The following is a 17199-nucleotide window of genomic DNA, read 5'->3' on the forward strand; positions in this document are numbered from 1 at the left end:
AAAACTTCCCACTCGTCCTCGACTGGTTTGATCCATCTTGGGGCTCGTAAGACGGACGCACCTGTCTACCTTCCATCGATCATATGTTCTACTTGTACCCAAAATGTACGAAATTCACGATATGCACCTATCCGCATGCCACTTTGGTTTTAACAGGAGACTCAAGCTGGATCTTTCGTTTATGATATTCAACTGCGGGCGATGCACAAAGGCCACCTCATGTTTCGGCTTGTACGGAATTTGAGATAGTGCAATATGTTTTTGAGGAATATTTGGCTGGAACCTCTCCGAAAGACTATAGTCACTTTCACCCTTCTTGGGATTTGTCAGACAGGCGCAGTCCCCGCAAACGAATTGAATACGTGCGAAACGCACGTGCGTGAAACGTATCCGCGCGAACACAAGTATTTACTTTGGTTCCATGTTAAACACTTCCATCGGTTGTTCCAACGACTGAGTTCGCGTATTTTTGTGCACTAGCGGTGCGGCAATGGGTGCCGATGAACGCAACGTATGTAAGATCGACAGAATTTTTTTTTCCGCTATGGAAAGTTATTGCTTACTTTGGTATTGATCTGTGATGCACGTATACTGATGGATCAGCAATTATAAATCGAACTGCTGGTGTACAAACGAGTTCATCTGAGGAATTTTTCAGCATGGGTGCCGTACAAAAAGATAGAAACCTGCTTCACAACCTACCCGAAAGATGCCGACAAACGAATTTGCCTCCGGCGTTGGATCAAGAGTGCACATACGATCACAATAAGCAGTATAATGGAGCCCAGTACAAAGCCAAAGAACAGCCACCGTGTGCCATTCGACGCAGCAGGAACGGAGACATCGCGAATTGTGTGTTCTTGATCACTGGGCGCAACAAGGGCAAGGAGATCTTTCGGAATGGAATAAGCATCCGGGTAGTTACGCCCAATCGGGATCTCTCCCCCTCCTTGTCCAGAAGCTGTTAGGACAGCAGAACAGACGGGAGGGTTGTATAGAGTTTATGCGTAACAGTCCAACATTTGGCCATTTGACGAAGAGAGTGAAGACCGTAGATGTTGGTCAAGTGTGCTATCACTGTCAACTTGGTTGGATATATTTAGCTTGGCTCATCGTATTTAAGATGTCAGGCTTTCTTACCAGTCAGGTTAACCAAAGAGTGAGCTCTTCAGTACTAAAAAAATGGTAACCACACAATAATACGAACGATCACTCTATACCGGTCTATCCCTAGAGACATCTGAGAATTTAAAGGAGCACTAGCCAGGATAAGTTGACATTTAGAATCAACCCACTTATCAAAAACTCGATGAGTACTTGGGCTGATTAAGCCATCTATCCATCAACACCTGGGCCGATCAATCACGAAAACGCACGATAGAACACTCAATCACCCAATCTCCTATTCACTAAATAAATAAATAAGTAAGTAAATAAATAACCTGACCGGTAAATCGCTGACTCAGCCAGGCATTCAACCAATCAACTAATTAAGCAATCATTGAGTCGGTCAGTCAGTCAGCCAATTCTACCTAGTTTGATAACCGGTACAATCTAATCCCACTTCATGGGACGACACTCCCTACTGTTTGGCCTTTAAGTTGTCGAGGAACCGGCATTAAATCTAGGGTGAACAGATCTTCAGTTAAACAGGAACACCTCTGTCCAGGCGATTCTCAGTTTCATTTCAAGGCTGAACACCTATTGTGATCAACACGAACCAGGTCCAATAAACCGTGCCGGCGACTATACTCGCACTAAGCAGCTATGGCATTCTATTTAATTGAAGTGAAAAACTTAAAATGAACGATTTTTGACCGGTTATGTAAACAAAAGTGATGGTTGTTTGTTGGCAGGCCCAGCTCGCTGTTTGAGCAGCATATTGATTCCAAGTTCCAGCTTCGTTCGCATGGAATAGAAAGAAAATTAGGCGAAATACACTGATTTGAAATTGAGTTTGGTTGAAACTAGAGATCTAATTAAGTCCAACTGATTTTCTACTTTATGGTGTTCTTGGATTTAAAGGCCGCAACATATTTGGTAAATCACAGTATATTTTCCTGAATGTGGAATACACTACACTTGGAAAGTCGACGACCGGTTTCGCCCTTCTTCAGGTTTGTTAAATAGGTGCAGTCCCCGAGTTCACATCAACTTTATGCTCTACCCGAACCAACATCTTACTCACTTCGTGAACTGCACTAAGTTGTACACTAATTTCTGTCACGAAGAGACTAGATCTCACGGTGGTTTGACTGCTCATGTACCTCCGTGGTCCACTGAGCTGTGCTAGGGGTGTTCATGAGGCAATCTTCCGAGCAGTACACATTCCAGGTTGGTCAGTGGTTTGATGTCTGACCAACATATTCTCTTGATCGTCCGGTGGGGATTGGCAAATATATGGCGACTTGTCATTCTAAAAAAGGGAATGCACTCACATTTCTCGCCAAACACTGCTGCCTTGTGGTCAGGTGTTCGAACCGAAGGTTTGGTTGAGAGCCTTAATTTTCTGGGCCCCCTAGCACTATCCCTCTTCAAGAACAACCATGATTTCTACGTTTGACAGTAGTGTCATGCCACACCGGCCGTCGCCCAATGTCATCAGGGCCCCCTAGCACTATCCCTCTTCAAGAACAGCCATGATTTCTACGTTTGACAATGCCACATCGGCCGTCGCCCAATGTCATCAGCTCGTTTTACGTCAGCGAGGTTTCCATGTCCACGCTGGTGTTATGTTGTCGATGATAGTGACATTGCTAATTCACACCAACCTGGCTTTAGTTGAAAACACAGCTAAACCGCTCGTTTATGATGAAGCCCAAAAAGAGAGACACGTGTGAGCTACCAAAGAATTTTCAATAGCCTTATGAGTAGCGTGTTTCTTCACATAAGTAATGACGAATTATTGAGAACAATAGCTGATTTGATTCACTAAGTTTGAACAGTTCTACAGTACTTCTGAGACTCACACAATACTCTAAATTTGGTGCGGGAGCTGATTGCGCAGTCCTGTCTTTTAACGCTAACTTCGATCAATATGTTTCCTTCCGGACTTCCTATCTGCGAAGACGGCGGTGGCTAACTCAAAAGATTTTGTTGGTCAAAAATTTCAAATCAAAGACCTACAATATGTTATACAACCATGCAGGCAGCCAAATAGGTCAGATCTTGTGGAGCGGGTGATCTAAGGACAAGCGCAACATGACCATAGGTCATGACTAACATCTGTGGTGGACGAGTCGTTCCTGCGGATAACCATCTGGCTCATCTCAGTTGCTTAACCTCCCTGTCAGGCACGATCAGTGATTCGATACGCTCATGATGAAAGATCGAGAGACTATACATTTTCACCATGCGCAGAGGGCAAAACTCTAACAGATGAGCTGGTTCCGCTGCCGCAATGAATATTCCAATCGTGAAAAAAATATATATATAATGCCGACGTTAATTATGCCAGAAATAGACAACTGCTACCCAATCTTTCCAATTGTACCTATTTGTGAGTCGCAGATCTGTCCTGTTGTAGTCGCTACAAAGATACAAATTTTTGTAAACAGAACCCAGTCTGTAGGTTAATCTGCCAATGTAGGAGCAACGAAAACTGCCCTCTGGTTACAAAGTTCTGGCTTCCATTCTGCCCCCGAAATAGAGCCGAAGGCAGTGCAACAAAAAAAACTTTTTCTCACACGTATGGAACTCAAAACAGTTGTTTCTGTCACGCATGACTAGTATTACTTTTAGAGTTTAGAAGACTTAACCAGACTCACTACCGGAGGATATTCTCGGACCAAGTTTTGAAGTGAGATCGGAAAACGGTGAACCCTGGTGTCACCACAGGAATCTCGAAGGTCTTAGAGAGCTGTGCAAACTTCTCCATGCTGGCAATAAACCATCGCTCTTTGTACATTGAATTCAATGTGGAAAATCAGATGGAAGTGGATTGTGTCAATTCTTCGATTTCCAGGTTGTACTAAGTATCGGTTGCGCCACCCAAAAGTAGACCATTTGTGAGCACACTTGGGCTGGCCAGCATCTGCATTTCATCAACTTGATGTTGGTATGACCTAAACGTGACCTGATTCACATGATGCATCGCCGAACCAATTCAGCTTCCACCAATCACATTATCCCACAACTATGAGACATTTGTTTAAGTCAGTGCAATATTATCCCCGGGAGCTTCAACTACTTGTTAGCAGTGAAGCAGTTATTTTCGAGTATTTACGGTGTTACTCGACGGTTTAATTATTGCCAGTACTGGGAAGTGACTTGCTCACCTGACAACAATGCACATTATACCAAATTTATCATAATGACTGAAATGAAACGCCGCTTCAAGCTTCCTTACCATGGACGCATGATATGCCCCAACTAGACAGGCATACATAAGCGAGACGAAAAATTCACCCTCATTCGTCGCAGCTAGCGAATTTTCGCAGCAAAATGTGGTCATGAGGACTGCCTGTATTCTGTCATCACAGATTTTGCTAGACGCACCAGCTCAATGAAGTCTTGAGGTTCAACCAAGTCCATACGTCCAAGAGAGTGTAGGCCCGTGTTGCCAGAAGAGTAGACGTATTCCTCTGCCTACCATTCAGACAGGAAGATTACAGTGGTAGTGCACGATGCAATTTGACGATGTGAAGCAGAGGCTAACCGATATCAGTCGCATTCATGCAGTCAGTTCGTCCAGAGTCATATTGGTATGATTTTGGTGGGCTAGTTACAGCTCTTTCTCCATTCCACCCGTTTCTGTTTACTTTAAGAGCATTAACTGTGTTCTGCTGCTGGTTTTGATGGTGATGATCATAATGATGATCACGATGGCGGTGATGATGACGATTTTGTTGATAACCATCATTATCATCATTGTCATAAGCGCATCATCACTTTGCAGAAGACTTGCACTTCTGAGTGGTCTGATAAATAATCGATTGGTTTACTACTGCATAAGGTCTCGCTTTTGACATAAAAGCCACGTCGGGCCAAGTGGATAGGCATCAGGCTAATTAGGCTTCAAGGCAGGTGCAGAAAAAATCAGTAAGTTTTCGTTCAACCAGCAGAACTTGTTGAATGTTAATCAAACATTCTTGTTGGTTGGTTTGTGTAACTGAGGTTAACGACTGATAGGTCAGGAAGGAGAGTTAACATCACTCTCCATCTGTTTTCGGCCGCTGCAATTGGATAGTCCTCTTAGGAGCCGTTTACAAATTTTGTTGGTCTGTCTAAATTGGTATATGCTAGGGCATCTGGACTGGGGAGGGAGAACTACTTAAATGTTGATCTGCTCGGACTTTGTACATTAGACCCATTAAATCTGTGTGGAATACTCATGCACTATCTGTGCACACCAGTTATGGTGCATAATTTACTGGCTGCTTGTCTCCCGCATAAGTTGCATAGCCGTTATGTATTATTCTGTATGGAGTTGTATCAGCAATAAAGCATCGTCTAACTGTACTCATATTCATGGAACTAGATACCGTTTTGGCAACGTAGGTCATGAATAGTGCACAGGGGTTTATTTTGGATTACAATTGGGTCAGAATTGTGATGTCAAGCGCCGCATAAACAAATCACCAAGACTGTTCTCTGTGTAAGGAGATTTGGGGTTCTCAGTGGAGACTTCGTACTGTAAGATAAGCCAGTCTACGCTGAAAGGCCAAGAAGGACCATGTAGTTGTTTTCTCTTTATTGAAAATCAGCAGCAGCGTGCATCTCAAAAACTCCAATGCGTAGTCTCAAACATGATCATCAGTGAGATAATTTGCACTTAGACAATATATGTTGCCACTCGTCCTTAGATCACAAAAACCACAGTACTGTACCAATGTGCAATGCATCCTGGTTTTTCAGCATTGATTGGCCTCACATGCAAGACGAAATCTCTATTAAATAAATCAGCAAGAATCGCAGGCGAATATCAGATGATAGTAAAAGACTCAGCACTGGCAGGGAATGAACGAGACAGAATATTTCGGAAAAATGTGGAAGTTTCAGGATTCACATCACAGTGACTGATAGGCGAGATGGTGAGGATCGCCAAGCCTCTCTGTAAAAGTAGTCTGCAGTACGTGGAAGTAGCTGACAAACAGGTTTCATCAGTTACTGTTTGATTTAGCTCGAACTTCACACTGACCAAGGGAACGAGTTTGAACACACACTAGCCATCACCAGCGTGTTGATACTGGCTGAGGCTAGTGCCCCTTGAAAACAGAGACTCACTCGCTTTCCCTCTCATGATGGTGTTCCAGTTGCGCAGATGGATAATTTAACGACACACTAATTATGCCTTTACTCTTATTTTGTCTTTCTTTTGATATTTCCTGTATTTTGCGAATCATATCTAGCATGTCTTGAAAAGCTGCAGATCCTACTTCCAAGAGTCAGGTATGGAAAACAGCGCCAACTTGAACAGACAGCATAGGGAGAGCATCGATTGGTTTGAGGTACTGGGTTAAACAAGGTTGTGAGTCAATCAACAGGCTGAACACGGTATGGCTGAGACTACGCCCCGCAAGCTGTCTGAAAGGAATACCAGCTGAGCAACTCCTCAGACAGAGAAGAAATGAAACAAACCAAACAACATCAAACAAAAAAAATAAGGATCCGATTCCACACAACCGACTCACCATCTGGAGTGCGAAACAAGCGTACTGGAGATAGTGGTCCGTTTCCATGACGGTTACGCGCCCGCATGTGTAAAAAGTAGACAACACCACGATGAAGACCGTTCAGAACGGTGTTCAAACTGTTTGCTGGTAATTTTCGTTTTGACCATTTTGAAATTGGAAGACTGTGGTTTAGCGTAAAGTAGAGAATGTAGCTGACGAGCTGTCCATGTGGCCGCTGGGGTGGTTGCCACGAGATTTGTATACGCGCCGGGCCCGATCCCGTTGGCATGTTAGTTAGCTGCAAATCTGCGGGGGCATCCTCTGGGCCTGTGTACAATGGATGTTATCTCGTTAACTGATTATCATTAGGGTTTTCTTACCAAGAAGAATTAGACCATAACTAACCATGGGCTGCTAAGGTGCAAAGTAAGGTGATGTAGTGGTTATGAAACTGTCTGTCACAGATAAAGCTGATGCATTTGTGCAGTTGAAGGTGTAAGTCCTATCTAGTAACAGTACTCTCGTCTGAAAAGCTTGCCTGTCTGGACACAGTATTTATGGTACGTTCACCGCAAGCAGAGTCTCAGTAGTGCACACTCTTTGAATTCCACATATCTGACTTGCAATGCGCATGCTGAGCGTATCTGAACTACTGTGCCTGGATAGACAAATACGTTCACAGTTGAGGCGGTATGATTGGCATACTGGCATAAACTTGATAAATGATGGATGATAAACTGACTGTTTCTGACCACAAGCATTTCCGCGTATTCTCTTTCACATGAATCTGTGCTACACACGTGCGGACTGATAGTCTACAGGAACTCCCACCTCCCATTCATGATGCTGGTTAATTCACCGCACGCTCACTCGAGCACAGCATGTTTTGGATGGTCCCACTACGGAATCAGTGAAGGAATATTTCCTGGCAGTGTCTACCCAGACGTATTCTGACTTTGAAGAACTTCTCTGATCGGGGCGCTGGTGATATCAAGAAACCTTATCGAATTTGGAGGCGATCAGTTTGACACCTAAACTGGGTTTCCGCTTATCTGCCGGTACGTCTCAGCATCCTCGTGAGAGCACGATGTTCAGGCAGCTATCCACCAACCAAGCACGGATGACTGTTGGTCGTCTAGCGTTCTACATCACTGCATCGTTGAAAACCTAATAGCATGCATGAGGAGTATTCATTTATGTTATTTACATTGTCCATGGGAATAATTAGAAACTCAGTGACACGTACCACGTCTTGGCGTTTCAAATAATTCGGTCATGCTCCATTCGCTGTACAAGACATCCGAATTCGGCTCCACGCCCGTTCCAACAGCTCGCACTGCAGCTGAGTACCGACATCCTGGAAGCAAGTTATCTAGTCTTGCCCACGTTCGCGTTACGTTGATAATGTGCATCGAGCCGTCCGCTGACTTAAAGTCATTCAGTTCATTCTCTGGAAACAAATGACAGAAGAGGTTAACTAACTGGTGACCCCAAAATTGCTACACCATACAATGCAGTTTCAAAGACTCTAACAGTATTCCAAGGGTACCAGTACGCCACACCGTAACAAATAAAACATAAGGATATCCGGTATCATAGCCAGGAGCTCAAACAAGCATTGTCAAATTCCATCCAATCGTGCTCTTGTCCTGTTGGTGAAGTCACCCATTGCTTGAAAGTCGAATAGTACTATACAGCAATTTCAATTCCGTTGGAAATCATCATCAGTGCACATCTCACGACTCTCTTAGGTTCGTTTGAACCCGATGTCTCCAGACTAACAGCGACAAACGAAGCCGTTCTCCCACGAGCGGCTGATAAGCAGTGTGACTAATTTGCATTGTGACAGGTTAGAGCGTTGCCCATCCTTCACCTACGAATTTCAGTTCGCCTGATCATGAGTTGACTGGCTGCTTAAGTAATGACTTCTCATCTGGAAAGTTCTCTCATTTTATGAAGTATTATTTCGTCCAAGATATATATGGTCTGTTGGTGGTACAAGGATGTTGGGAAAGTCTCCACTGAGATTCCATCCTGTGAATAAATCTGGCAGAACGTTTTAATTTTTAACTACCAACTACGACGTCATTAGTCCAATTAGGGACTCGTGGGATGGACGTTGGCGATGAAATTTCGTTTGAAAATTTCGAAATCTTATATTGTCATTTAACTCGCGGAAAAAGTGCTAACTGATCAGCCTAAAATATCCAACAAAAATTTGACGGCTTCCCCGGAGCGAATCCAAGATCGATTAGATTCCAGCTTCTTGTACATTAGTTGTTTCCTTAGTTATTTTTTAACGCATACGTTAATAACGATTGCGTATCTTTTGACCTTAGGTCAACTAGCTATCATAGAAAACCTATGGGAGTTAATCCAACCAATTGATAAGTCTCGTACCTCACTGGTTTCATAACCTTTATAGGCGGAAACGTTTTTCTGATGGGTACTGTACGTTTGTGTAAACAGTTGGAACTTTTAGGAAGTAGGCGGTTCGTGTGGGTTTATGAACGCAGACAAAGAGACCTTTAAAAAGCGTTACCTGTACCGTTTTATATGACTATATTTCAGTTTTAGGGTACCCACGTACAGTCGGAATTTAATGAAGCCAGCGAGGTACAGCTGAACACTGAACGTTAGAAGATGCCCCGTATTTTAAAGCAGAAGTTGCACAAACAACTGCTCAGTTGTATCTGCCGTCTTATTCTGACTCCAGGCAGTGTTGGAAGTTTTCATCACACTTGGAAAATATTATTCGAAGTCTGTCAACTTCATATGCCTGGGGCACACAAAATACTGTTTGGGACAGCGGAAAGTAAGTGTATACAATTGCAGAATAGCGTGCAAACCAGTCAAACTTAGTAAGGCAGTTTCAACAAAGCCTACATGAATCGCACCAGAAATTATTTAACGGCCTTGTCTCAGAGCACTATGATTGCAAGTAAGCAATGATAGGAGCGGCTTACCATTGGTTTCCGTATCCGTTACCAGCCAGTTGTCGTCCGGTTCAGCGGGATCACTTTCCTGACTTCCATCGACCGACTGAATCTGTTCTGTAACAGGGCTTTCCCCAATCATTCTGTACATGACCTGGTAGGATCGAATTCGTTCCTTTCCGAGACATTTGATCTCTGAGTCTGGCTGAGTCATCTTTTCATTGCATTCGGGCTCATCCCATATGAGCATGACTGAATCAGCGTCGGTCGATGCCACGTGCAAATTCAGCGGAATCAATAGGCGCCTTCGAGCTGAATTGAAGGTTAGAAAACGGAACAAGTTCTAGATCCAACTTGTTTATTATTTATACTGGACTTGGATAACGCCGCCATGGTTCCTGTCAATCCACAGACACCTGTAAAAGCCTCCGAGCATTTACACTACTTAAAATATTTGGATATTGGAGGAGCATCAAGAAGTTTGTTTTTCCCGAAAGGATATAGTAGTCGGAACAGTTTACAATTAATAATGTTGTAATCAAGCACGACAGTGTGTAAAAAACGGATTTGCTCCGAAGGACACTTTCCACTTACAAGTAGAAGACTTCGTCCTTCCAGTGATCATAGCGGAGGCAATCTCTTGGTTCTTGTAGACCGTCGACACATCGATCAGGTAGGAGGCATCCGCATCTAGAAGTGGTAGAGTTGGATGCACAAAATATAAGCTTTTAAACGTGAACAAAAACAATCACGGTGCGATTTCTGTAGGCCTATTAGGCAGATGGTTTTGGGAACAGACAACTCCTTAAGTGTGTAAGTTTTTTATTGGTCTCTATGAGCCCACCCGGAAGTTTAACACATGCATCTGGCCAAGGACCGCTTCTAAAACAGATTTTCGTCAAAATCCTTCTTCAGTTCCTCGTAATACAACCATGATCTCGATTTTTCCTGAAGGGTTCTTTGGGAACAACCAAGCCAATGTTTGTTGAGCGGTCTCTCACGGGTCAATTTGTCCCTGATCTACATTGTTTTGTGGTGCCATCCATTTTCAAACCCATTTGCTCTGTACCACGTGATCATTCAACACGGATAACCAAAGTACAAATCATTCAGTTTACTTCGTGACAAACCGTCTTTGTCCAATGGAAATTTTGTCGTGTAAGTTAAGTCAGCCCGTCTTGAAAAGACGAGGAGCACTGTACAGGTGTTACGTAATAAAACGACAGAGCCTCCCATCTGGAACGTCGTCAATCAGAGAGTCAGCCAACGCGTTAGCACGTGATGTGGTTTCCGTGATTGAAGGTTGAGTGGCGATATATCCTGTCTAAGGGGAGGCTAGTCACACTACTGTCCAGCCGCTCGAGGTCGAAATCTTGATTGCTTATCCACTGGCCGAAAAGTCGAAAGTTCGAAAATCTCTGAGTAAGATGCTTATCGCCGACAATCCTCAATAAGTATGAAACAGCTGTGTAGCTGTTTTTCGCTTTTCAGCATAGATGGGCCTCACTTACAACACAAAATCTTCATTGAAAATCCTCAAATATCCTCACTGTACCAATAAGCTGTATTTCGAAAGCACCTGAAATGTGATGAAGAGGCACTCACGTATGAGAAATTTGGGAATAATGTGTCAGGGAGGAATCGCGACAACTTGGCACGTTTAAATGGAGTGTTAATGCAAGCATGATCGGCAACCTGCTTTTCAGTGACACCGGCTTCTATCGTGACTTCCTACCGAGTTTGTGGCTTTGTAAACAGTGGTTTCCGAAGCGACCAAGTTTACTGACCCTGGCCACGGCCAATGCAGTGTTGCCATTTTGCGGTGCAATCATTGTCTGATCACGTTATACATAACTGGGCGAAAGGAGCTCTAGACATCATGGTCCAGATGACCCACGTTTATACTCTATGAAAGCTGTTGATGCTACGGGCTTCAATAATACACTAACGTAAACTGGTCATTTATGTCGCTTTACGTTCCTTCAATTTCGATGTTACAGTTTTTTCCACTTAACTCGAGTGAATGGTGGGTCTGTGCCATTTTGGATTCAAAGTAAACATGGCACTCATTTTCCGGTCTGTCAAGTCTGATACAAATCGTAAAACAGTATGATATCAACCACAGTAAAAGCATACATGCTTACAATCTCATTTTTCCCTCGGGTCTTACAATACAGTTTTTACTGAGAGCTCTATAGAGATACGAATTGTGGTCAGCCTTTCCAAGTTAACCGCTGTGAGAAAGAAATCTATACTTCAGCATGCAAAACGACCTGAAAGCAGCTGGCAAGAACACAGAGGCGACTGTCTAATTTGACGAACATCAGACATCGCATGTAACTCCAGTCTTTCTTGACAGCTATGGAAAGAAACAAGGAGATCAGGTCTAACAAATCGCATCTTTCCCACAATCTCTGTTTTGGCAAGGATAACCTGCAACGATCAAACCACCAAAGTGTACGTGTGTATACGATGTTTGGGGATCAGGCCCACCTGATGGGACCGAACAAAGGTGGAACTAACAGTGGGCTATGAAAGTTTTCAGTGACCTTATAAGTAGCGTCATGAGTCGAGAAATTACCGAGGGTACTGGCCTGCAAAAGACCGAGCGTAATCTGTCGGACTCATTTGCCACGAATTTAATCTACCAGCTCCCCTGCGAGCACACAGAATTCTACTTCGGTAGAGCAGATGGATCTGTGTGAGGACAAGTGGCCTAAAAAACACCATGGTAGTTACACAAGTGACTCCAAGCGACCACAAGTTTACTCGTAACCCAGCATTTTCATTTGCGAATTCCTCCCGCAAAAAACAAGCCAATGAACATATTCAAAACACTTATATTGTATGTCGTTATGGAACCGAAACCCCACTCAGCTGTTACGCGGAGAATCCCAATTCAGTAGTGTATTTGGAGATGGTTTCGAGGAGAAACACCACTTTCGCGGATTTAACCAAGTTGTTTGCCTGACTGTTGATCGTCTCTCAGTTCTATCTTGGCTCCAAAGCTGTTTATCAACAAACTGTAAGTTATACTTCTTGCGATTGAGAGGGTTAAAAGAATCGTTAACGTTGTGCGATACATGTCTTCTGTATGTATCATCGGAATGAATAAAGGGACCAATGAAAGGATTTTCGAAATTCTTTATATGTGTTCACGTTATTTACTAATGTATTGTGCTCGGGGACATAATGACTGAGATAAATGTTCACCTTAAATATAACTGGATTTAGGACGCGCTCTTTGCGGACCCCTTTTTTACTAAGATAGATGAGGATTGTTACAGCCACCTGAAGATGTATCAGTGAACTCTGTTAGTTGAAGAATGTTTTGAAGCGGTCGTTTCAGAAGCATTTAGTAGGTTAATAACTCCACCTAATATTTACTAAACCTTCTGAAAAAATATGAGAGTGCTGTTTTTTCGACAGTTTATAACAATTTCGCTCGCTTCTGAGGTGACTGGCTAGAACCAAGGCTCCACTAGGTGGTTTGGCCTGTGCCCCTGAGTTTCATCTGCTCTTGAAGCAACTCCTCATTTCCGTCAACATCCTCGAAATCCAACATCACCTGTCGTTTCATCTGAGTGCATGAAAACTTGCCTAGTCAGGAAGTGACGACAGCTTTTTTTTGATAGTCGAAGCTCACGTGCCAGTGAGGGCACGATCAGGGCCAGTTGTGCTTCATGTGATTCACTGTAAGAAGTAGTCGGATATGTTGAAATTTGGTGCACGTGCCTGATGAGACAGCGAAATAAACCCGAAATATTGAAGCCAGCTTGGCTTGCTAAGATATTTCGCTCAATTCAGTTGCATCAGTTTGATCAGACAGAACCAGGTGAGATACACGTACTCAATCAGACCACTGGCAAAATAGAAGGACCTAACACTCATCAAAAAATACCGGGAAACGTTGGTAAGATCCATTACACGTTACTTAAACACACGTTGGTCCAGAATACTTCCGCTCAGATGGCGCAATGGGTCCCGACAAACCATGGAACAACTGTCCGTAAGAACGGTTCAACGATTTAGGTGCATTTAATCATTTGCATTGTGTCGCTCCTCGAAAGCTTCGCCGAAACAAGACTTTAATGCTCAAATTTTCAATGGAATATTTCCACGAATGTAAACAACTTGTCAATACCGACAACCAAAAACTACCGATGAGAAGTTACGTCGCGATATGAAGATCTGTCATTTTCACCAAGTGTTGCGAGTTAGACTTGTTTTGGGTATCGGACAGCTTCATAGTTCATGACTTGTCGTGAATCCACCGGCCCAACCGGCTTAAACGCTTTTTCCGTCATGTTTCTCCCAACAATTCCGGGAAACCCAAACATATTTGTAGCTGTCCAGTCGTGCATTCGATGGTTATCGCGAAAGTCCTTTGTCCAAATAAAAAAGAACCAAATCCCAGCTGAGCTTCTTCAACCCCCGCCCAGCCATACTCAGAACCAGAATTTTTTTAGAGAGAAAAACCACCACACGGTGTCACCAGAACAATGAGGGTTTTGCTTTCTACAAGATTCTGTACACACAAATAGACAGGATCAGCATTTCCATTATTTGTTTCACACGCATTTTAACAAACGCACCATGGGGAACTAATTTATTATACCTTTATTACTCACGAAATTATCAAGTTATCAAATTATCGGAGATGTTCTCCCACGATGGGAACTCTGGTTTCCCAGGGCAGAATAGGTTACTATGTGTTACCGAGCTCACTCAACGTAGATCGGCGCTGTTTGGAAGGTAATACTTTGCGTCTCCCTGCCTATTCAGCTCATTATACACCTAGAATTTACAAAACGGCACGTTCTACGAGTAGGTACTTGGGATGAAACTAATAATGTTTTCAGATGTTAGTGGTTGCGGGACTTCTATGGAATGCATACTGACATGACTTGTTTGAACAATCGTCCTTTTGTCCTGACGCAATCCTTTTGATGGGTTTACACAAAAGGAGTGGAGGCACTGGACTCGAGTTTCGCTCCTATCAGTATGTATCCAATGGCCGTGACGGGTTTTAAACACCGGACATCTGACATGTGGGGCGAGCGTGATAATGCTACATTTGACTGCTGTCCCCGCTCCAGTGCCTAGTGCCGGAAAAAAAGACTCGCCGACAAGGGACACAACAGCCTCATTGCAACAAGCATGTGCGTACAAGTACAGTGGCCTCGCGCTGCATTTTTAAGGACACTGTTTGACCTTGATCCCAGGCTGTCTCGTGCTATATTTTCAAGGGAACATTTTACTTTAACCCAAGGCAGTCTGTCTGACGTTTAGTCGAGTCTGAGGGTCTAAGTAGGTTTCGGATATTCTGGGATAACCTTTAGGAATCTGACCCTCTTGACACTTGCCACTACTCCAAAAGCGCACACTGGACTCATCCGATTTTTTTAACATATGTACAGGTGAACATGTTCGTGCTTGGGATGGACGAGCCACCAAGATTTTGTATTGTTTTGCTCAAACATACGGTTCATTTTAGAGGAGAACTCATCATATGAATTCTGTCTGATTTTGAAAGTAGCTTCTTTCAAAGAAATTCACTTGTGCAACATCTGCACAGGTATCTTGAAATCAATCTTCACGCCTCGATTCCAAGTCTGTCTGGCTGCCTTCTATGTCCACACGCTGAAGCAAGCAAATCTACAAGCTACTCCTGCTAAAACACTGGACTCGCTTGGCGGTGATGTGTGTTGTGTCTCGGGAACAAGAATTCAAGATGTAGCCACAGTTGTTGAGCCAACCACCCCATCAGTCTCCGCTCGTTTCCGCCTACGCACCTATGGTGATTTAGAGGCATCTGCAGAATATGCAGGGGTTCGTATCATCCTATATCACCGGGTGGATGTATCCTTGCCTGAATGGACACCTGCTGATAGCTGCCTTCGTGTGGTTCGTCTGACGATGTCCCTGAAGGAGTCTCAGAGGCGGAAAGTTGATCGATGTCTGTTTACCGTGTCTGCTTACGCGCCGGCCGACTGTAGCTCCGACACCATCAAAGACAGGTTTTAGGACGCTCTGAATACCATGTTGCGGCGAGCTAAAACCTCAGATACCGTGTTGGTTGCCGGAAACCTGCATGCCCAAAAGAGCAATCTCAGAGTATCTGAAGCTCGCTTGCGATGTCGACGATGGATAGACTCGGTGCGTACGGGCAATGGAGAACGATTGCTTCAGCTGTGTGCTGACTGCAGGCTGTATTTATGCAGTACCAACTTCCGAAATAGCCGACGTCGTCTGACTACATAATGTCCTCCAACGGCATACCGAACACAAGCTCAAATCGATCACACTGCCATCAGTTACCGATGGCACGGATCGATAACTGACCGCCGGTCGTTTTGAAACGACCGGATTCCGACCACCCACTCGCTTGGAGTTGCTTCTCCCTTCGAGTTCCAGGCCGCCTAATGTGCAGGTAAATCACTTGGCAACTGGGATACTGGCAGATTCGGATGTTAGACGAACTTAATAGAATTATCCTCTACAGTCTCTTCCAAGTGCTCCACCATCGGGTGTGAACTCATACTCGGACGAGATTGGCACCTCTTTGCATAGTACCGGGAGTTCTGCATGTGGCATAGCACCACCAGACGCACTCAAGCTCTGGTTATCAGACCGAACGTTGGCACTACTTAAACATCGGAGAAATATGCCAGCCCGTCTCCAACATAACTTTGTCCGAGGAATTAACAGATGTCAAGTGAAACTAGCTGACCGCGATGTGTGTTGGACACACAAAGCCAAGGAAAGGAAAGTGGCTTAGAAAGCCGGTAATGCCCGAAGATTACTTCACTTCATCCATGAGACCGGTTCCAGCAACCCACTGGCGAGTGAAACCATCAACAATGGGAAAGAAATGACCATCTTGAATAAAGAATGCCTCAACCGTTGGACCGAATACTTCCAATAGCAATTGTCATGGCCACCTACAGTCACTCACCAGTCCACAGTTAATGTAGAACCCTGGACGGTGGACGTGGAACCACCTACGGCCTCGGAGGTTTATAACTACATATGTTCTCTCAAGTGCCACCGATCTTCTGGTCTGAATGACTTCGACCTGCAGTGTTCAAAGATAGGGGTGAAGTCTTCGGTCAGCGCTTGTCTGCTCCGTCTGCATTTGGGAAAAGGAATCTGTCTCATACAACTGGCGAGAAACGGTGATAGTGCCCATTTTCACAAAAGGGGCCGTGATGAGTGTGATAACCAGAGGAGTGTCAGCTCGATCACAGGAGTAACGATGCTGTTGGTGTCACCGGTGCCTTGTCGCCCTGCAGTGACTCTTGAGACACTGATTCAACAGCAGCAAGCGGGATTTCGGCCTGGTAGGGGTTGCGTTGACTAAATCTTCACATTCTACCCGGTGCTGGGACGGCGCCATACATATAAGCGACTTACAATTCTAGTATCCCTGGATTTCCAAGGTGCATTCGACTTGATTGACCGGTTTGTACTTCTTTACACGCCTTTCCACCAAGGAATGCTCTTTGTATCCTCGGACTTCCGGATGGGTGACAGTATACGGCGAGCTCTCCAAAAGCTTCCGTTCACAGAACGATGTGCGTCTAGGATACCCACTTTCTCCATCCCTACTTAACTCCATGATCGATTAAATCAAGAGAAGAACACCG

General features: G+C 44.2%; 1 protein-coding gene across 1 annotated transcript; it reads right to left on the minus strand.

Moving 5' to 3' along the window:
• Positions 1-698: 698 nt before the first annotated feature.
• Positions 699-17155, minus strand: T265_02067 (hypothetical protein; the record flags this gene model as incomplete). The annotated part of the gene is made up of 8 exons (XM_009166226.1): positions 699-961; positions 6633-6941; positions 7861-8064; positions 9581-9855; positions 10145-10240; positions 15404-15475; positions 16581-16682; positions 17070-17155. 8 exons carry the CDS (start codon positions 17153-17155, stop codon positions 699-701), a joined length of 1407 nt encoding a protein of 468 aa, XP_009164490.1.
• Between the last annotated feature and the right edge of the window lie 44 nt (positions 17156-17199).

Source organism: Opisthorchis viverrini (genome assembly GCF_000715545.1).
Source record: "Opisthorchis viverrini unplaced genomic scaffold opera_v5_24, whole genome shotgun sequence".
Classification (NCBI taxonomy): domain Eukaryota; kingdom Metazoa; phylum Platyhelminthes; class Trematoda; order Opisthorchiida; family Opisthorchiidae; genus Opisthorchis; species Opisthorchis viverrini.